The sequence below is a fragment of the Chrysemys picta genome, chromosome 11 (genome assembly GCF_011386835.1).
Source record: "Chrysemys picta bellii isolate R12L10 chromosome 11, ASM1138683v2, whole genome shotgun sequence".
NCBI lineage: Eukaryota > Metazoa > Chordata > Testudines > Emydidae > Chrysemys > Chrysemys picta.
In genome coordinates this window covers 59577763-59600175 of record NC_088801.1, presented here as the reverse complement: position 1 = coordinate 59600175, position 22413 = coordinate 59577763, and the positions used below count along the sequence as shown (strand labels likewise).

At 40.8% G+C, this 22413-nt stretch overlaps 1 protein-coding gene across 4 annotated transcripts in view; it reads left to right on the top strand.

The window, feature by feature from the left end:
- The window catches only part of ICA1L (islet cell autoantigen 1 like), a 45051-nt gene that overhangs the window by 9252 nt on the left and 13386 nt on the right, over nt 1-22413 (top strand). For all 4 annotated transcript variants that reach the window (XM_005306222.4, XM_005306221.4, XM_005306220.4 and 1 more), the window contains 7 exons: nt 7919-7991; nt 8974-9097; nt 16145-16343; nt 17660-17785; nt 20243-20341; nt 21054-21139; nt 22095-22144. In XM_005306222.4, the coding sequence (XP_005306279.1) occupies nt 7919-7991; nt 8974-9097; nt 16145-16343; nt 17660-17785; nt 20243-20341; nt 21054-21139; nt 22095-22144 (757 nt within the window). The remainder of the gene's footprint in view (nt 1-7918; nt 7992-8973; nt 9098-16144; nt 16344-17659; nt 17786-20242; nt 20342-21053; nt 21140-22094; nt 22145-22413) is intronic.

Here is a 22413-nt window from a genome sequence, read left to right as displayed (position 1 = left end):
CATGCTGTCTGACATGCCTGGTGTTTGTGGTCCAATGCAGCATTGGTTTGCACACTCTCACTGAACATGTTCTCCCTCATCCTCTTTTTTCTCCTCCTCATCAGGGTTAGCCATACTGCAGGTATGGAGGGGGCATCCCTCAAAGCAGCAACTGCTGCTGATAAAAACAGGCAGCTGTATCATTGGATTTACAGTCATAACAGAATGGGAAAGAAAATTTTCAAAACTCCCTTCTCTTATTCCCATAAAAACTTGTAATAAGACATGTTTATTGACACTTTGGCTGTGGAGCGCCTCTGCACAGCACCGCTCCACAACCCCAGCCATAATAACTATTGCCCACTAGGATTGAGTATGGGGGAGGGAACTTCAGTTGCATGAAACAATAAATGTTCAGTTCTTATTCCATGGGTATGAGTATAAGGCAATGGCACAATTCTTCCACTTTACTCTGTGCTGATTAGGCCTCAACTGGAGTATTGTGTCCAGTTCTGGGTGCCACATTTTGGGAAGGATGTGGACAAATTGGATAAAGTCCAGAGAAGAGCAACAAAAATGATTAAAGGTCAAGAAAACATGACCTATGAGGGAAGATTGAAAAAATTGGTTTCTATGATTCTATCCACAGGCAGTGGTGGTTTAAAGCAGATATCTCATTCCTGAAGGCAACAAAGGCACAAAGAGCACAGCTGCTACTGGCGTTCTGAAACCACCTGGGCCCATATGCCTCTAGTCTGTTTACTGCAATGGTGCCAGCCAAACTCATCACAGAGTGCTGTGGGAAAGTGTCCTACCAAGAAGGAAGAAATAATACAGCCAGCCTTATCAACCCTTGGAGATTATTGCAGAGTATTTCCATTGAAGTTTCCTCAAGATCTCACTGGAGGATACAAGGGACATCTCCCTATGTATATACACAAACTGCTCCACATGTCTTCCCCTCGCCATTTAATTCAACAGGGGAATGAAAAGCAGATGCCAACGTTACCTCTGCTTGTTGTACTGCTACCTCTTTAAATTTAAACATTGTAAGGAAAAACGTATGTGCACACTTACCGAAGGTCCCTTGCCCTTCATCGGGCTTGTCCATGCTCAGCTGCCAGGACTGTGGTGGAGTCTTGAATAGGTTCTGGCTCATGGGACAGCTGAAGCCCCCCCAACTGTCTCCTCCTCTTTCTCTTCATCACTGATCATGGCAGGGCTGTCTGTCTCAGGCTTCTCTAAGGTTTCCTGAAGGGTACTGGTAGGATCTCCACCAGTATGGCATGCAGGCCTTTGTAAAAGTAGCACATCTGTGGCTTAGCACCAGATTGATTGCTGCACTCCCTGGCCTTTGGGTATACTTGGCGCAGTTCCTTAGTTTCCATGTGGCACTGCTACTGATCCCTGTTATTCCCCTCCGCCTGCATCCTCCATGCATTCTGTTTGCAGATGTCCATGTTTCTAGAGCTGGTCCATAGCTATGCTTGCACAGCCTCTTCTCCCCACAGGCCCAGGAGATCCAATATCTCCGGTCTACTCTATGGAGCCAGCATGGTTGGTTGGGCAGATGCATACAACAAATTAGGGCTGCTAGCTGTACTCACCAAGGCAGGCAATCAAGAAAAGGCATTTCAAAAATATGCAAGGCACTTTAAAAGGTGGGGCTGTCTTCTGGTTTCTGTGATTCCTGGGCAGTGGAGTTTGCAATTGTGACTAGAGCAGTCATTGTTGCAGGGAATGGGGCATTGTGGGACAGCTCCTGGAGGACTGTTAGGGTTGACACAGGTCATGCACGACATGCATGTTTACACTTGCACTGCATTGACCTCAATAGGTCAACCATGGCTCCATGCCATTTGTGGAGGTGGTTTTACTGGCTCACTGTAATGGGGCACTTAAGTTAGCCAGAGATAAATTTAAGCACAAGTAGGTCAACAGCTGGCAATTTAAATTGACTTAACGTTAGCGTAGACTAGGCCTGTGCACATTGAAGCAACAGAATTGGTGTCTGGCAGAGTGATGGAAAAAGTATCCATAGCACACTGCAGAATTCTAGTGAATACATTACATTTTCTTAGCATTTACTACCAGTGACTTAATGGTATATTGACAAGTACTATTTGCTTGCAGTGGAATGGGCAGCTCACGTGGATTGTAGTGTAAGAGTGGCATTAATTTCTTATCAATTTTTTTCAGAAGCAAAAGGAGTTATTACAATAAAATACTTTATAGTTAACTGAATTGTCATTAGTATGTCTACACATAAATCACTGCTTATTTTTAACAAACTATAGTGGGTTAATTTAGCTGTTTACTGTTTTCTGCATTAACTTAAGTGTAGCATGTAGGCTCTGCCAGCTAGATTGAGGACTCTGAGGATTTATTTATGAAAGGATTTTGGAATATGCTTTTCTGTTCAGTTTTGAACAGATGCAGCATTAAAGGCTACTGGGTGACATAACTCCTCCATGTGTCTGATTTGATAACTGAAGGCTCACTGCCGATGAACGAGGGATGCCTTAAGTCATTTTCTGGCAGTGTGTGCTCTGGACTGAAACAGAGTGCAGTCTCTGTCTTTGCACTGCACAAAACATTTCCCCTCTTTCTTAGATCAAGAGATCAGTGGTCCTTTTGATGTAGCTACAAGATTTATAAACAAATTAAATAATTGCCCTCTTGCTGATAGGAACACAAAGTAAAACTATTAACCTGCCTCCAGCAGTGGACAGTTATTATTTTTAACAAGGTTACAGTAGAGTAAGAGGATGAGAACATCAGAAGGAATCCTAGATCTAAACTCCACTGAGCCAGATTCTGACTTCATTTAGACAATTGTAAATCCGGAGTAATTCAATTAAAAACAATGGTGCCATTCAGTCAGCTCTAGCAAAATCAATGGTGTTAATCCAGATTTACATGGCAGTAATTGAAATCCAGATCTAACTCACTGATTGTATGACTTGAGGTCATTAATTTGACCTCCTACAGCCTTAATCAATCTAGTTTAAAATTGATAAGAATTAGAACCCCTTTGAAAAAATCAGATGATGTGTTTTTAAAAAAGCCTTCTCTTGGAGGAAAGAAATTACAAAAATGATTTCTCTGTAGTAACTTGAATTTTTAGAAAAATTATGGTCGATTCTCCTCTTCTAATCCAGTCTATCCAAGCAAGGGAATCAAAGCAACAGATGTCTTGTTAAGAAAAATAGTCTGAGATGTAGATGCCAGCCATTTTAAGCAATCTCTAATCTGCTACAAATTAAATGTCCAAATCCTGTTTTTTGCGTGCTAAATGGAGGCATTAATTTTTGCAAGGAAAAAGCCCCTTACAACCCAGACATTTCTCTACTATCCATTCTTCTGAATTTTTGGAGCATCTCCAGATCTTTGATTACATGTAAGACACAACAATAACATTTGTGGTATGAAAGCTATTTGACTGCAGTATGAACTATTTAAATAAGTGAGTTTCACATTACATTCATTAACTATTATCCACATCATTTCAGTAGCCTTTCTTTTACTACATAGGTTCTCTTATGAAGGATAACCTTTGGTTAAAATAGATCTCCTTAATACATAAAAACAGAAGAATTTTTTCTTAGGTTATCACTGTCTTTTCTTTCAAGCATGCATCATAATAGTGCAACAAACTGGAAAAACCACCATTTTTCAGACATTTGTGAAGCTGCATTTAAGACATCTTGACACACACTTGTAGCTAGTCAATTTCTTTAGCTAGTCTGACCATCACTAAGGCAACATTTTAGTCCCAGATATTTTTAGTAAAAGTCATGGACAGGTCATGGGCAGTAAACAAAAATTCACGGCCTGTGACCGGTCCATGATTTGTACTATATTCCCTTAAATAAAACTTGGGCTGGAGGTTCTCTGGGGGGCAGTCCAGGGGTAGTGCGGGTGCTGGGGAGGCTGGGAACCCCGCTGGTGCTGGGGGGGGCAGGTGGCACGCAGCCCAGGATCCCCACTGGTGTGGGGAGTTGGGGGAGAGCAGGCGGCCGCATGCAGCCCAGGACCCCCGCTGGTGCTGGGGAGGGAGAGGGTTGACAGGCTCCCTACTCAGGCCTGGTCTATACTACCCGCCTGAATCGGCGGGTAGAAATCGACCTCTCGGGGATCGATTTATCGCGTCCCGTCGGGACACGACAATCGATCCCCGAATCGACGCTCTTACTCCACCAGGGGAGGTGGTAGTAAGAGCCGCCGGCGGGAAGTCGCAGAAGTCAATTTTGCCGCCGTCCTCACAACAGGGTAAGTCGGCTGCGATACGCCGAATTCAGCTACGCTATTCACGTAGCTGAATTTGCGTATCTTAAATAGACTCCCCCCTGTAGCGTAGATATACCCTCAGCTCCGAACGGCATATCCCTGCAGTTCCAAGGGGGAGGAAAGGGCAGGGGGCTCCCTGCGCTGCCCCTGCCACGAGCTCTAGCTCTGCAGCTCCCATTGGCCAGGAACCGCAGCCAATGGGAGCTACGGGGGCAGTGCCTGTGGGTGCAGGCAGCGCACGGCTGCAGAGTCCCCTGGCCCCTCCATCTAGGAGCTGCAGGGTCATGCCGGCTACTTCCATGGAGCCCCCCCCCAAGTAAATGCCACCCCGCACCCCAACCCTGAGCCCCTCCAACACCCAAAGTGCCCCAGCAGTGGCCGGTGCGGCTGGCAGGGCCGGCTCTAGGTTTTTTGCTGCCCCAAGCAAAGAAATTTTTGGCTGCCACTCCCCCCCGGGCTCTTTACCCCCCACCCCACCCAACTGCACCCTCCTGCCGCCCCAGCCCTGGGTCACTGGTAACTCACTCCCAGGGTGGGTCATTCAGCAGGAATTTTGGATGTGCACAGAACACAGACAGGATTGGTTCCCATATGGTTACAGAACTGCAGTAAAGTGGAACAATTTTCAGCTTGTGTGATTGAAGGATATCTGGATGCATATTATAAGACTGTCCTACATAAATGAGGAAAAGTTGAGGTGCCTTTATTATTCTTTTGTTCCACTCTTTCTTTCTATGGGGAATTTGCCAATGCAATATCACTGTCTTCCTTTTAAACAACTAAAACTAAAAAAAAACACAAAAAAACAATGGCTGTTGAAAATAGCAATTCCAGTCCTAATAACCACTGGGAAGCATTTCTTGCTCAATTTATTCTACTTTTTCTGCAGCAAGTTACAGTGGATCAGTATATTTGATTTGGGAGAAATGAAGTAACAGCTGCCCAAATAGAGCTTGAGCACTCCTGGATTTTGAGGGTGTTCAAATCTGGAAGGCAGGTGCTAGATTCCCTTTCTGAATATTAGCTAAATCTGGAAAAGAAAAGTCAATTTCTGCTTCCATGGCTCAGAAGTGTAAATCCTCCTACATGCCTGATACTGTACCTAAAGCTGCCCAGGTCCTAGTAGAGCCTCCCCTCCCTTACTTTTCATTTTAAATTCTAGTGGGATCTCCCTTGCTAGGCTTCAGATAGAGAAGTGCACTGTCCATTTAGTCCACCCAATTCTTTCTTTGGGAGAGAGCCCAGGGCTGGGGCAGCAGGAGGTGCTGGGGAGGTGGTGGGGAGAGAGAGCCCAGGGCTGAGGCAGCAGGAGGTGCAGGGAGGGTGGGGGGGGGGGGGGGAGAGCCCAGGGCTGGGGCGGCAGGAGGTGCAGGTGGGGGCAAGAGCTGGGGCGGCAGGGGTTGGGGGGAGAAGATCACAGGGCTGGGGTGGCAGGAGATGCGGGTGTGGGGAGAGCCCAGGGCTGGGGCAGCAGGGGGGTGCAGGTGGGGCCAGAGCTGGGGCAGCAGGGGGTGTGGACGGGGGAGAGTCCAGGGCTGGGGCAACACGGGGGGCGTAGGTGGGGGGGCGGCAAAAAACCTAGAGCTGGCTCTGTCCCTACCATTCACAGCAAACTGCAGCATGAGATTTCAGTTCCACTCCTTCCCCCTCCCTTTCCTGTTAATTGCGGCCAACGGAATGCTGGGAAATGTAGTTCTTTCCCTGCTCCAGGGCTGGCTCTATAGGCAGGGAGCTAACCAAGGAACTACAGCTCCCAGGGCCCCCTGTTGGTTCTCAGCTCTCATGCTGGATTTTTGCGCCCCTGCAAATTTGCTGCCCCAAGCAACTGCTTGCTTTGCTGGTGCCTAGAGCCGGCCCTGGCGGCTGGCTCCAGGGGCTGCCTGATCTGTTCGAGCAGCCCCGGAGCCAGCTGCACTGGCCACTGCAGAAGTCATAGAGATCACAGAAAGTCATGGAATCTGTGACCTCCGTGACAGACATACAGCCTTAACCATCACCTTCCACATTTCCTTATTCTCTGATCTCCCTTTACAAGCTTTTGATACTGCTCTTTTAGGTCTATTATAGAGGCTTTAGGAGGGAAATGGAAACAATCACCAATGGCTGGAAGTGGTATTGCAGCAGCCCTGCCTCAATTTACCCAGTATTTTCTCTGACTCATTCTAGCTGTCTGGTCAAGCCATGTAACAGAGTCCAATCTTTTTGGGGCCTCAGAGTCTGTCACTTAAAGTCTACAGAACATAGCAAAACAACCAAATCTTCAGCCCAGCCAGGCTTGACTATTAGCTTCCTCCTTTGCAGGCTAACCCCAGCTGCAATAAACTGTCCAAACCCCAGTTCCTAGGCTTCAACCTCACTACCTAGAGGCTGGCATACTCTCACTTTACCCAGGTTTTCAGGCAGGCTGTAGTCCCTGACTGGCTCCTGTCTTCAGCGAGGCCATAGGACAATCTGTCTCCTCGATTTTCCCCACTGCAGGGCTTCCTTCCTCTTAAATCCAACCCTACACAGATGTAGCAGGGTGGGGCTTACAGAACAGGGCTGACTGTCCCAAAGCCTTTTACCCTTAAAAGGGGCATGCCACCCTGTTACAGAAACATTTTACTCATTGCTGCAGTTGTACCATCTTGACATTTGGCTTCCTGAGTATTTGCTACCCTCTCTTCTCACAAGGAAAAGATCTAAAATGTCTAAAAAGAAACAAATCTTGGCCTGTCTCCCTGACATCTCATGGGTGACTGGCCGTCAGTTCAAGCTTCCCCTCTAAGGCCTCACCACCTATCATGGATAGCAACTACAATTTATCACTTTGGTATTCCTATATTTCCACATATATAACCAAAAATTGTTTACCGTGTTATGGTATTTGGGTTTCTACTTCATGCAGTAGCACTTGCCTTTGACAAACATTCATTCATGTTTGCATTCATCCTGCAGATGTCCCTGCTACTGATTTTTTCCACTATCAAAAGAATTACTAAACATCCAGCGAATGGTTGGTGACTGGAAAGAAAATACAGATGATGCTGTAATGGTATTAGTTGTAAATGTCTTGGTTTTCAACAACTAGGAGGGCCCCATATAGTCCACAGCATGGAAATAGCCATGGAATCTATGTTTTGCTGCTCAAGTACTTATCTGTCTGAGATGGTACGCACATATGTGGGGTGGCCAGCCCCTCCCGCTGCTGTGACTACATGGTAGCTTGAGCAGAGCTAGTGAAGATATATCTCTTTGAGCTGGAAATTCCACTTCCAGCTTGAAGTGCAGACATACCCTGTATAAGTAACCTTCATTTCTTGTGTGTGTCTATCCTGATTATATTGAGTAAGTTTGTTTGCAGGTCAAATTCAGCCCCAGTGTAAGGAGGTGCAAGATCCTTTGACTTCATTGCATTTACTTATGCTAGAGATGAATTTGGTTCATAGGCTTTGGATAGATTCTGCCTAGAAGAATATTTACCAATGGAAGTCATATATATGATTATCTCAAGTGATTTCTAAAAGAATCTCTCTAGCTTTAAATTTCTTTTACTGGTAAACTTGCTCAATCTTAGGCCGTAGAACGTTATATACCAAACAGACATTTTCTTATTTATAGTCACATTACTATTTCCATAGACTAATGTACTAACTCTTTTTTTCCCAAGGTTTTTCACTCCATTCAGGCAAGTTGTATAGATCTTCTAAAGACTATTGAGAAATACCAGCAGAGACTCAATGGTATGCAATAAACATATGTATTTTAATTTGGTGTAATAACAACCACTAATTTTTTTTTAATGTTTTGAATTTAAATCCATTGTTAAAACCAGATAACTGTTTAACCTAAAACAACCTTCTGGCATATTTGAAATGGTTTTTAATTTCTGGAGAATGTCACTATTTTAGTGTAAACCCTGAGTGCCAAGATTTGGGATTTTGTGATAGAATACATTAATGCTACCTATATTTGTACTAATTGCAGAAAATGAAGAACGCCGTTATATGGCTAATTCAACTAGTTCTAGTAGCCCTAATTCTTGAGGCTCTCATTGAACTAAAGGAAGCCATTACAACTATTAGAAAACATAACCAGTGGTTTATATAAAACTTAATTTTAGTTTCCCTAAATTTTCAGAAAAGCTCCTCCCTGTTTATGAAAATAAATGATTTTAAATAAAATTGGGAGTTTTTCCAACTTAAATTATGGCGCAGTGTTATCTCTATAAAGTTCTACAGATAGTACAAGTAACAAAGGATAGTAAAAGCAAGCAGACAAGGATCACTGCTTAAAGTACATCCTTTATGAATCAGAGTTCAATTAAAAGTATTTTTAAATGTAGTAATAAATTACCATAATCAACAAGATTAAGTCTTGTTAACAACTAAAGTCTTTTGTGTAGCATGCCTCTATATTCTTTATCAGTGTCTCCTACCAAAGAGAGTCTCAGATGCCCAACTATCCCACATGAAAAAAAAGTACTTGAAAAGTCTGATTTGGACATTTGCATGTTTTATTTTAAAACGTATTCTTTCTTTCCCTCCTCTCCACCAATACATACCATATCCAACTGTAAATGCTGTCAAAAGCTAAAGATCTTTTTATCACTTTGAACAATAATGTGCTTGTTTTCCCACCCTCTGGGGACTATTCTTAATATGATTAAATACATTGGAAGTGTTAGTTTATCTATTTATATTGTGCAATTATTTCCTTTTATAGTTATGTCTGAGGAGGAAAATGAGCTAGGGCTCCTTTTAAAGGTTCAAGGAGAGCAAGATGCTACTAAAGCTGGCAAAATGATGGAAGCCACTGGAAAGATCCTCTGTTCTTCTGCTCAACAAAGGTTTTCAATTATTTTATGTAGTCTTCTTTCAAGTTACATTTGGTGCTATTAATATAAAGTTATGTACATGAATAATGCATCTGTTTGGTGCTTTAAGATTCTAAGGTTAGATCCATGGAAAGCAAATACAATTTTATGTAAAACAAATAGACTATAATAGAAGAAATATATACAGAAAATACAAATAATCAACAACTACAGACAGTAAGATCAGTGTAATTTGAATTGCAAATATAAATAATAGAATTGAATTGAACTTACCAAAAAAACCCATACTGTTGCACAAAACATACTGGGCCAAATTCTGCAGTCTACACTGTGGGGTAAATTAAATGTCATGAGTAAATTGATCAAAAATCATTATAAGTGGGTGCAAATGATAAAGTAGTATAGCTTGCACTGAGAAGGGGCAGCAGGAAAATTGCAGCAGGGAACAGATCTGCATCTCCCCTGTGCTGTTACACCATCCTGTTAGCTGGTTTTCCTGCTGTATTCCCTTGTTTGTGCCTTTGGTGTGTAAGTTACTCATTTTAATCTCCTCTGAGAACTGTATTCTGCCAACCTTATTTATGTCAGGTAGTACCTTACTATGTAAGCAGTCCCATTGCAATTAATGGGCCTATGAGTATGAATTATTACCTATTATGACTAAGGGTGGCAGAATCAGGCCTGATGGACTTCTCTTGCAAATTAGACTACCATATCATTTACATCAGTTTTCTGATTAATGTACATCATTTACATCATAGAAGTTAGCCAGAGACTTATATGGGTGTTGCATTTATTTACACCATGACTGCATTTTACCCAATATCTTCAAGCTCACAAAGGAAAAACAATCTGATGTATAGAAGGAAGTAATATTTCTCTTTGCTATCTCTGCATTGAAAAGGGTACTTTGGTTGTTGAAAAGAGGTTCTTTAATAAGGCCATTCATAATGGGTTTCACTGCTGTTTGAAGCAAAGATAGAAACAGAACATTTTAATTAGTCTGGGGTGTTTTAGTTTATCTTAAATGGGGTGCTCCAATCCCAGGTCTGTCAGTGACCTGCTGAGTAATCTTGGACAAATTACTTCAGTTTTCCCCAGGTGTAAAATGGAGATGATAATACTTACCCTCCTCTAAAGTGCATTGAAGAGTTATATGTAAGTTCTAAATTTGAACCTATGTTTAAAAAAAAAAATTGTAAAGCATACCAAAAGTTAAGGTTACCCAGACAACCTTAATTATGCCACTTTGCATCCTAATACATTATTTTGTTAGTTAATGATCACATACCGTTATTTCCACTATAAATATGACTAATTCAAAGCACAGGTTGGATGAAGGACAGTGGATTAAATATGTATTTTTAATCATGCTTCATTCACTATATAAAGTCTACTCTGTCCACGGAGGTCCCAGATGTGGTCTCAGGCTTTATCTAGATTAGGAATTGAAATAGATTAGCACACATTAGCTAACATATGCTAACACATCAGTCTAGTGCAGACAAGGCAAGCTGCCTTTAACACATGTTCAGCTGGTCGAATTGAAGCCTGGAATCCCCCCAGGTTTAACTTGACCAGTTTAGCACGTGTTAAAGGCAGCGTGCCTTATCTATAGCAGACTTTCAAAGTGTGTTATATATGCTAACACAGGCTAACATCACACCTTCAATTCTAGTCTAGAAAATGCCTCAGTTACACAAGTGTAAAGTGAATGGTAGTTGCAAACAATTTGGCTCTCAGCACCTCTCATTGACTGTCTAACCTTGCCTCATTCACTATTCACCATTCAGCTTACACATCAAATTTAGCAGGGGACCTGTAGAAATAAATATAACTGAACAAGAAAGTGAATTTCACCTCTTCAAAAACAAAACAACTTGAGGTGTGGAGAAAAAATTCAGCTCAAATTGGGACAAATCAAAACCTCAAATTCTTGTGGAAGTCAAATTCTGGAATATTTTGTTTCTGAAATGAAATATGCTTCTGGGGCTGTCAAGGAGTGTAGCCTGAAAACCCTGGCCTCCACTGCTCCATGACTGCCCCCATCCCAGGAAACCTGTCAAGAATCTGGGAGCCTTGGAACTTGGCCTTGAAGTTTTCAGGCTGCTGAGGGGCCAGACACCTGGAACCCCTTGGAGCCTCAGCAGCCACTAGGCGGACTGATGATGAGCCAGGAGCTCAGAAAGCCCTGGCTAATTTCCTTTGAAAGATTAGTTGAACCTGGAAGGCCCGGGCCAATTTCCTTTGAAACCTGCAGAACATTTTGCGTTTCACAAATTGGCATTTTCCAACAAACAAATATTCTATTGGAAAATTTCCAACCAGGTTTAGAAATAATAGCATATGATTGTGTAAGACTATCATAAGTTATATGAATGTGGGGCAAAGTTAGTTAACTTTTTGAGTTCTTCACCTTACATCTTACGTCCTGATACCGCGAACACTTGTGCAGGTGCTTAACTTTATGCACAGGAGGACTCGCATTTAACTTTGTATGCAGAAAATTAATCAGGATCATGGTCTTCAATTTCTTTTAATGCAGTTTTTTTCTTGGAATTTCCTAGGGTTTTAAAAAAATTAAATGATAAAGTTAATTTCCAAAATGTAGAATTATTTGCCAGACAGTGCTATGAGGCAAGGCTGAAGCCCTTCAAAGACTCTATGGAACAAGGCAAGGATCCTCCTTAACCCTGCCTCAATGATAACACTGGAGGAGATTATTTTTCCACACATTTTTAATGTGTTGATCTAAAATTTCACTCTGTTCTTTTGTGCATAAATGTGCAGTGGTAATAGAATGTTGGGATATTAATGACAACCATCTCCTACTATAATTTTTAAAATTACAGTATCTTCATGATAGATTTTTAAAACCCTAGAGCTTGTCAAAGTATTTTTATTGGACCACCAAAAAGCATCAATAAGTCCAATTAGGTATTACCGCTATACCAAATGTTGTTTCTATTGCCTCCTGCTGAAGTGAGAACTGTAATGTGTGTGTTTGTATACATTAAACACAAAAAGACTACATAAAAAAAAACATCAAGGTTGCAAAATCAACCACTGAAAAGTTAAGAAATGCCACTATTAAGGTTGCCTTTACAATGAAGCAGGGGTTGTACAGACAACAGCCTTCTTCACTACGCAACCCTGATTCATCCCCAGAGCAAGTCCATCCTATGCATTGAATCAAGCAGGACTCCTGTGGGGAAAAATTAGTATGTGATTATGTAATTAAAGACTGTATCATAATGCATATGCATATGCACAAGGGGGCCCAAAGTAGCTTTTGTTTAATTTCTCAAGTTTTTAAAAAAGTGAACCAACAAAATAGAAATTCCATCATATAGCATTGTATTGGCATCCACATGGGTCTTTTGCAGTGTTGGAAAATTTAAATTCTCCACAAAGACCTCTGCCAGTTGAGCTAACAGAGTAACTGATAGTGAAAATAGGTTGTCATCCTCTATATGGACCTGGACTAGAGAGGGATAGGGCACTTTGACAGTGAGTTTCACAAATATGTACTGACAGTACAGGAATGGTGAGATTCACAAATCGTGGGTTCCATTCCAGGCTTTGCAAGGAAGTATGCTCTAGTGGGCACAGACTCTTCTGCCCAATTACCCCGAGCTTGATCTCTTCTGCCCTGTCTCCGTCCCAGGCCTGTATCATCCACACTCCTGACTTCTTGTCCCAGTCCCATTCTCCTCAACTAGCCAATTACAATCTCTTCTCAGGCTTCTCATCCCAGTCCCAAAGCTTGCGAAACTATCTGTGGGTATACAACTGAGGTGCTAAAGGAGTACTCAAGGAAGACAACGCCAGTGCAGAGAAGCTAAGTGAATTCTTTGCATCAGTGTTCATGGCAGAGGATTTGAGGGAGATTCCCACACCTGTGCCGTTCTTTTTAGGTGACAAATCTGAGGAACTGTCCCAGACTGAAGTGTCAGTAGAGGAGGTTTTGCTAAATTAAACAGTAATAAGTCACCAGGACCAGATGGTATTCACCCAAGAGTTCTGAAGGAACTCAAAAGTGAATTGCAGAACTACTAATTGTGGTATGTAACCTGTCACTTAAATTAGTCTCTCTACCAGATGACTGGCAGATAGCTAATATGATGCCAATTTTTAAAAAAGGCTCCCAAAGCGATCCTGGCAATTACAAGCCAGTAAGTCTGACTTCAGTACCAGGCAAATTGGTTGAAACAATTGATAATTCAGTTCTTTACTGACACATAGATGAACATGATTTGTTGGGGAAAAGTGAACATGGCTTGTGTAAAGGAAAACCATGCCTCACCAATCAATTAGAATTCTTTGAGGGTGTCAGCAAACACGTGGACAAGTGTGATCCAGTGGATAAAGCGTACTTAATCTTTCAGAAAGCATTTGACATGGTCCCTCACCAAAGGCTCTTAAGCAAAGTAGGCAGTCATGGGATAAGAAGGAAGGTTTGCTCATGGATTAGTAATTGGTTAAAAGACAGGAAACAATGGGTTGGAATAAAATGGTCAGTTTTCACTGTGGAGAGAGGTAAATACTGGAGTCCCTCAAGGATCTGCAGTGGAACCAGTACTGGTCAACATATTCATGAATGATCTGGAAAAAGGGGTAAACAATTTGCAGTTTGCAGACAATACTAAATTACTCTAGTTAAGTTCAAAGGAGACTGCGAAGAATTACAAAGGGATCTCATCAAATGTGGTGACTGGGCAAAAAAAATGGTAGATAAAATTCAATATTGATAAATGTAAAGTAATGCATATTGGAAAATATAATCCCAACTATACATACAAAATGACAGGATCTAAATTAGGTGTTAACACTCAAGAAACAGCCCTTGAAGTCACTGTATATAGTTCTCTGAAAACATATGCTCAATGTGCAGTGGCAATCAAAAATGGTAACAAAATGCTAGAAAACATTAGGAATGGGATATAATAATAGGACAGAAAATCTCCTAAAGCCACTATATAAATCCATGGTACCCTACACCTTGAATACTGTGTGCAGTTCTGGATGCCCCATCTCAAATATCTATCTATCTATCTATATTATAATTGGGAAAAGATACAGAGAAGGGCCACAAAAATGATGAGGGGTATGAAACAGTTTCTATATGAGGAGAGATTAAAAAGACTGGGACTGTTCAGTTTAGAAGAGATGCGACTAAGGTGGGATATGATAAGAGGTCTATAAAATCATGAATGGTATGGAGAAAGTGAATAAGGAAGTGTTGTTTACCCCTTCACATAACATATCAAACCAGGGGTCACCCAGTGAAATTAATAGGCAGCAGCTTTAGAAGAAACATAAGGCAGTACTTCTTCACACAACGCATAGTCAACCCGTAGAATAAGTTCGTGGAGGATGGATCCATCAATGGCTATTAGCCAAAACGGTCAGGGACACAACCCCATGCGCTGGGTGTTCCTAAAATTCTGATTGCTAGAAAGTGGGACTGGATGATGAGGGATGGATCACTTGATAAATTGCCCTGTTCTGTTCATTCCTTCTGAAGCATCTGGCACCGTCCGCTGTTGAAAGACAGGATACTGGACTAGATGGACCATTGGACTGACTCAGCATGGCCATTCTTATGCTCACCAGAATTCTTATAACATGGGCAAAACAACTTATTTTTCCCTTGCTTCATACTCAGAAATGGCTGAACACCTGGCATGGGAAATTTGAATGGTTACAGTGTTACAAATTTATAAGCAACTGAAAATGTGGTCTTATAATGGAAAGCATTGGGCAGCCTTGATAATAGGTGGGTTTGTCACACACATTTTATGCCAAAGGTGTATTTTTTCTCCCATACTCTTTTCTCAAAAACATGGTTCAACTATGTTGTTCAAACTTTCCAAAAAAGTCCACTCATAAGCAGAAACCAAACCTGGCAAGTTTCAGCCTGACAGCTGAGAGTTTGGCAAGTTATAAACAGCTGAAAAAGAGCCTTTAGAACAGAGTTGCTTAGGCAGTGTTAAACCGTAACCGTTATGCAGTCAAGTTATAAATGCCCACTTTCAGCTAGCTGGAGGTTGACGACATTTTTAACAGTACTGCTGCTAGTGTGCAGAAACATACACCCATGCTATCAGGACCAGAACCTTCACCTGCTTGTCTAGTATGTGATGCCAAGAGCACAACATTACTCATTACTATTGTATGATATTTTAATTCCATTTGTGTTCTGAAACCTGGGAATTCCAAATGAATACTACATGAATGCATCCTTTCTGGTCCTGGCAGCTTGCTACATTTCTTTTAAGTTATGTATGACCATTCTCTTTTATGAATGTTGGCATTTGTAGCGTTTGACCACTTTGGGGTATGACTACACTGCAGCCACACATGTGAATGGCAGCTTGTGTAGATGTACTCTTGCTAGCTTTTTTCTATCTAGCTCACTAAATATAGAACTGAGGATGCAGCAGCATGGGCTTCAGCACAGGCTGCACAAGTGGGTATGTATTCGGGAGGTTCAGACGGGTACGTACAGCTAGAGCAGGGGTAATCAATTATTTTTTGTCAAGGTCCAAATTTCTTGGTTCAGGTATAGTCAAGGTCCGGACTCTAGAGAGAATAATACAAAGATGATAACAATAATGATAATAATAAGTAAATAAAAAGATTTCGTGGTCTGTTCAAAAACATCTGGTGGTCTGGATTTGGCCCATGGTCCAGCTGTTGACTAGCCCTGAGCTAGAGTATGGCTAGCATGCGTACCTCTACATAAGCTGCAGATTACACTTCTGGCTGCAGTGTAGTCATGTACCCTAGGTCTTATCCTGCAAAATGGCAAGCTCCATTCACTGCAGAGGGCATCTAGCAGGAGGTGGTCAGTACCTTTCAGAGTCAGACCCTTTGAGGCGTTTTCTACATGCAAGAAAGCATTCAACACAACATATAGTCACACATACACAAAAATTGTAGCTTGTCTCCTACTGGAATTTACTGTTTGTTTCCTCCCAGCTCTCCCCCACAACCGAATATGTATTTGCATTTGGCATATAACCCATTCTACTTGTTCCTTTCTTTTACCTCCAGGGTAGCCCTTTGTACCCCCTTGTCTCGCCTTGGGCAGGAACTGGCAACATTCAGTCACAGGGCTGTGTCTGATACCTTGTTAACAATTGATCATATGGAGCAGGCCCGCATAGAATACAGAGGGGCCCTACTGTGGATGAAGGATGTGTCCCAAGAACTGGATCCTGACACCTGCAAGCAAATGGAGAAATTCAGAAAAGTATTTATTTCCTTCTTCTTGCTAGCAATGGGTGCAATTGAACATGGTTTAGTTGCAAGTGTCGACAAGGACAAACCACGTACAGTACCATTTCAGCTGTAGGGAGCCTAGCAGCTGCACTGAGGCTCCTGGGAGCTGCCTGGACTCCAGGCACAGAGCTCACAGCTGGGTGTGTCTGGCCACCACAGCCTTGTCTTTTATACTAGGATGCACCAGTAGGATGTTTTAAGTTTTCTTAGTAGAAACATGTCTTAGTATTTGATTACAGTAAATCATGTGGTCACACAATACAAGGCCATGTGACTTACTAGTTATAAAATACAGTATAATTGAAAAACAGAATACTGTATGATCTTCATTATAATACAGAGGTTCCATTTTGGTTAAGAACCCTCCTCCTGTAAGGGTAACAGAAGACAGATCACCTCTCTTGACAAGCAAAGCAGCTTGCCTCATCATCTCAGTTCCTGTTGGTGGTGGTGTTGCTGCTGCCACTGCATAAGTTACTGGAGCTGATGTTGCTTCTCTTCTTTCTGTTGCTGTTCCTTTTACCACTTCATCAGGTTCTTCTGCTCCATGTTGTTAGTGTACATATATTCTCCTTCTTGCTTTAAAATCCCTGACACTACATGTAAGCTGCTGAGGGAAGTCAGGAAAAAAAAATATTGATTATTGAAGCAGGAGAAGGTGCTTATCAGCAAAAATCAAAGCACGTTACCATAAGCAAAAAATATACATCATAAAGATTTCCCAACTCAGGTGTAGCGCCTTGCCTTCCTCATTCTAGCCTCCCTGCAACTATTCTTTTAGCACTTTCCCTGACCAAAAAGTGGGGTGAAGGGAAGTCAGACTCCTTACTTACTATCAGATAGTGCCCTTGTATGCAGTCACAAGACCAGATTGTAGTGAATTCCTGCAAGTGGGCAATTAAAGGTGCTGTGGATTTCTGAATTTCCTGTGTTTATCTGAATGCTGTGTCAACTTTAACATTACTTTCTTGCATATAAACAGGATATTTTTATCATTTTGGCAGACGATAATTAGCAGCTAATTTCTAGGGTTTTTGACATTTTATTATAAATTCTTTAGGGCAGGGACAATCTCTACATTATGTGTGCATGTGCAATACCTATAACAATGGGGCCTACAAATTACTCCTACAGATTGCCATGCAATCTTGAGTGTATAGATTCTCCAGGATGAGACTGCTATACATACTAGGCCTGTGAAACATTTTCAGGGGTTCTTTTCTGCAAAACACACACATAGCTATGATCTCCTTTTGCTATTATATATTTCAACTTTCATGGTTCTAGGTGCAGACGCAAGTGAAAAATACCAAAGCCCAGTTTGACAAGTTGAAAATGGATGTCTGTCAGAAGGTGGATCTACTTGGAGCTAGTCGCTGCAATATGTTGTCGCATTCCCTTGCTATCTATCAGGTATCCATGTTAGCTTTGCAGAATGCCTTATACTGGATATTTGAAGGAAATCTAACTTTTTGATATAATGTGGGAAAATGAAGTTGTTAAACCAGAGCAAGAAGTGAACAAGATCTTATAAGCAGCAATGCATTGGTGATAGCATCCTCTCTTCTGATATTTACAGGACATAGTTGATGGTCGATATCTCCATTGTGAAGGAAGCATTTGAATACACACACTGATTAATTTATAAATATTCATAGATTCATAGATTCTAGGACTGGAAGGGACCTCGAGAGGTCATCGAGTCCAGTCCCCTGCCCGCATGGCAGGACCAAATACCGTCTAGACCATCCCTGATAGACATTTATCTAACCTACTCTTAAATATCTCCAGAGATGGAGATTCCACAACCTCCCTAGGCAATTTATTCCAGTGTTTAACCACCCTGACAGTTAGGAACTTTTTCCTAATGTCCAACCTAGACCTCCCTTGCTGCAGTTTAAACCCATTGCTTCTGGTTCTATCCTTAGAGGCTAAGGTGAACAAGTTTTCTCCCTCCTCCTTATGACACCCTTTTAAATACCTGAAAACTGCTATCATGTCCCCTCTCAGTCTTCTCTTTTCCAAACTAAACAAATCCAATTCTTTCAGCATTCCTTTATAGGTCATGTTCTCAAGACCTTTAATCATTCTTGTTGCTCTTCTCTGGACCCTTTCCAATTTCTCCACATCTTTTTTAAAATGCGGTGCCCAGAACTGGACACAATACTCCATAATCCATATTGCGATGACATTTTGAAATACATAGCAAACTCGTACAGACAATGCTTTAGCACCTTCCATTGGGATTTCTTGGAAGAATTTCTATTTTATAAGAGGCTGTGTTGTATCCCAGGTTTAGAGAGTAAATGCATGAAGTTAAATTGCCATGAAGCTGAAGCAATGCTGTGGTGGATCAGGCTCAATAAGTTTGTGATCCATCCAACTTACAAGTGTCCATTTTCCTCATTTCAGTGCTTTCTGAATTTTAGCAACATCTGGAGAAAACTCCAGAATGAGCTGAAAATAGGAGAGAATGGAATGGAAACTAGAAATATGTATTGAAGAAAGGCATTTAGGTGGAAACATATACACCTCTACCCCGATATAACGCTGTCCTCGGGAGCCAAAAAATCTTACCGCATTATAGGTGAAACAGTGTTATATTGAACTTGCTTTGATCCGCCGGAGCGCGCAGCCCTGCCCCCCTGGAGCGCTGCTTTACTGTGTTATATCCGAATTTGTGTTATATCGGGTCATGTTATATCAGGGTAGAGGTGTATATACTATAGAAAGATGGGAGTCTTAGTTCTAATTAACAGGACTTTTTTTTGAAGGCAAATGTTGCCATTGATGTTGTATAGCCATTTTCTCACTTTGTCCCTAAAGTTACTGTAACACAGTCTCCACAGATTCAGCTATCAAAACAGAGCCTCTAACCAAAGAGCTTGTGCTTCCATGCAAAGCCTAACTGAGCAGAAGTACGTGCCTGGATTCTGTTGCTCAGCTGTGTTTATTTTCTGCCACCTGCAGTGCTTCTGATATTCTCAGAACTCCCAAGCCTAATTCTCCGTCCTGCCTTCCTAACTGAAGTGAACCCAAAAGGCTTTGCTCATCAGTTGTCATGGGAGCAGCTCTTAAAGCCTTCTGGATTGATTACAATGGCCCCTGGACAAGAAAACCAGTTCAAGCTATAAGAACGAACCTGATCCCTGAAAGAAACTGAACCCAAACAATTTTTTCGTGGTTTGGATAAATCTTCCCCCATCCAATATCAATCCTTTTCACTGCTACTCTCCGTAGGCTGAAAAATCAGTGAGTCTCAAGTCACTCCTGTCCAGCCCTAGTTTACTGTTCACTGCAAATGTGCTGGCACTTGAGTGTTTCACAAGTAAGCGTGTTTCTGGCAGGAACCCTCAAAATGGAGAATCTTGCACATTTTTGGGCTTCTTGTTAAGAGGAGAGTGTCCATATTTATACATTTTTTCATCCTTGTTGAAATAAAAAAAATGGCAGAAGGGGTTTTGCAAAATTGTTCCAAAAGATATCGTGGACAGAGAGAAATCCTCCTTTCCAATCTTTCTCTCAACAGAAGAGTCTGTGCTCCTTCATACTAGTGAACTTTTCTATTTTCTCTCTGTCGTGTCCTCTCCACAGCAATATCTGGAAGAAAAGACTGTAGTTTCAGAAGCAATTCTTCTCTCTGTGGAACATACAAAGTCCTATGAACAGATGGCTGGGAGGATAGAGTTACACGTTTCCATCTTGAAACATCCCTTACATATCATTCTTACTGAAATGGGAGATTCAGGATTGGGAAGAACTCCCAATTTGTTTAGAATTTGCTTATGTTGAAGGAGACAGGGAAATAATGATATAAATAGCTGTCAGAGGTAAGTCTGTGTAATATCTCCTTTGACTTTTCCTTCCCAGATAACCCTTTTGCACTTCTGCAAGAAGACAGCAGGACTGATGTCCAAGATCCATGAGGAGTTCATAGGTGTCCACCCATATCACTCTGTTGCACTTGAGGTGAAGTTTTCATGTTATTTCTGTAAGATACATGGTTCTTGAAATGAAAACTATTTTTTTGGAGAAGTAAATTTCAAATTCAAATAATAATTGTAATTTATTTGTCTAGAATTAAACTACTGACAAGTCTGGCACAAACCAGTCCATTCCCCATGCTCATTTTGCAAGTTTATCAAATGGATAAATAAGTTGTTCATTTATCTGATTTTTATTTAAAAAGCAAAAGAAAAGCAAAAAACCCTGTAGTCACACTTTATATTAAGGTTCCATTTATAAAAATGGAATATATAAGGAGCTAATAAATAAGTGATATTTTAATAAATGGTTAATTGTTAGAATATTATAGAGTCCAACAGATCTCTTATTACTATCCATGACCTATAACTCCGTCTAATGATGTGCTCATAATAATCTATAACACATACTACTCATGTCTGGAACATGCCTAAAATATCTATTAATCTTTATAAATGGAATCTTTATATAAAGTATGACCAAAATTTTAGTGCATCTGTGATATTACAGTGTAACTACAGTCACAGTATCAAAGTGTAACCAGAATTTCTTAATTACAAAAAATGGTTGTTACAACCAGTTAATTGAGAGAGAAGTTACTGCTACATAGATTACTGTGTTCAAATCATTAGACTGGAGAGGTGAATTTGTAGATATCATCAGTTTCCTCTCAAATTATATTTTCTCCACTTCTCAGCAACCACAGGAGCCTTCCCTAAACAATCCCACTGAAGAACATAAAGAGAAGATAGAGAAAGACACCATCAGTACAAACCTTGATAAGTAAGCAAGAAGAAAAATGATGAGAGATTGTAGAGGATTAAAAACATACGTTGAACCTGTTTGGTGTGGGCATTAGGAAGAGGGTCTCTGCTTCCTAGTATTCATAAATAATAATATATAAACTTACTTTCTTCTCCAACATGCATTTTAAAACCCTTTTCATTCTTTTTCCACTTTGGCATTTTCTTGATTTTTTTATTTCTGGTTTTTTTCCCCTCCACCAAAAACATCTCATAAGGTTAAAATAATTGTTTGTAGTCAGTGTTCTTAGCCAGATTAGACCTTCTTTGATGATAACTTGTTTATTAATTTATATATGTTAAACAAAAAATGTTACACAACTTTGCCAAAGTTTGCAAAGTTACACAATTGTTTATAAGAAATGTGTCAATCTGTAACGTTTTAGAACCTATTGCAATCTTAATAAAAACAAAACAGATATAGTAAATAGATATTAGTTCATATGCATTACTCTCTATATATCTGTCAATACCATTTTCTCACTTCATTGTCTTGATCAATTTCCATTACCTTAAGTTCACCAAGCACAGAGAAGTTAATTTAAAAAGTAAAAATACAAAATGAACACAGGCCAGGATGGTCTGAAAATGACTGCCTAATGTTAGACTTCTAAATCAATAGTTAGGCATTTAATAAATGGTGTAATTTATAGAAGTGCTGATCACTTATTGGGAATTAAGGGAGTTCAGCCTTTTCAAGATCTGGCTTTAGCCCTGTAAATTTTGAAACAAGGGGCCAGATTTTCCTCTCACTCATACCAGTGTAAAGCCAGAACTACCTCACTGAAATTCTTAGAGTTACCTAAATGTAAAACCAACATTAGCGAAAGGAAAAGTAGGCCTTAATTCTCTCTTTGGCATTGAGCCACTAACATTTCAACACATCTTGCATCTTAGTGCTCAATCTGACCAATTCTTTTTGGTTTTTGAATCAGGTTAATTTTGTTGGATGAGGAAACTTCTATCCATTTGGAAAGTGAAGCAGGTAAGATGTTAAATACATGTATATTTTGGATTTCAGGTAATTTGATTGGGTGACAAGTAATGAAGTCACTCCAAATTCATGCCTATAAAACCATTAGCTTGCCACACACCAATGTGTATTTTATAGTCCTGATCTTACATGCTATATCTTTAAACACAAACACACAAACTATATGCCTGTAAAACCTTAATTCTGCGTCCTTGTGCATATACATGATGATACAATTGTTTCCACAGGACTGAAGTCTCATTCGGTTCATACGATGGACT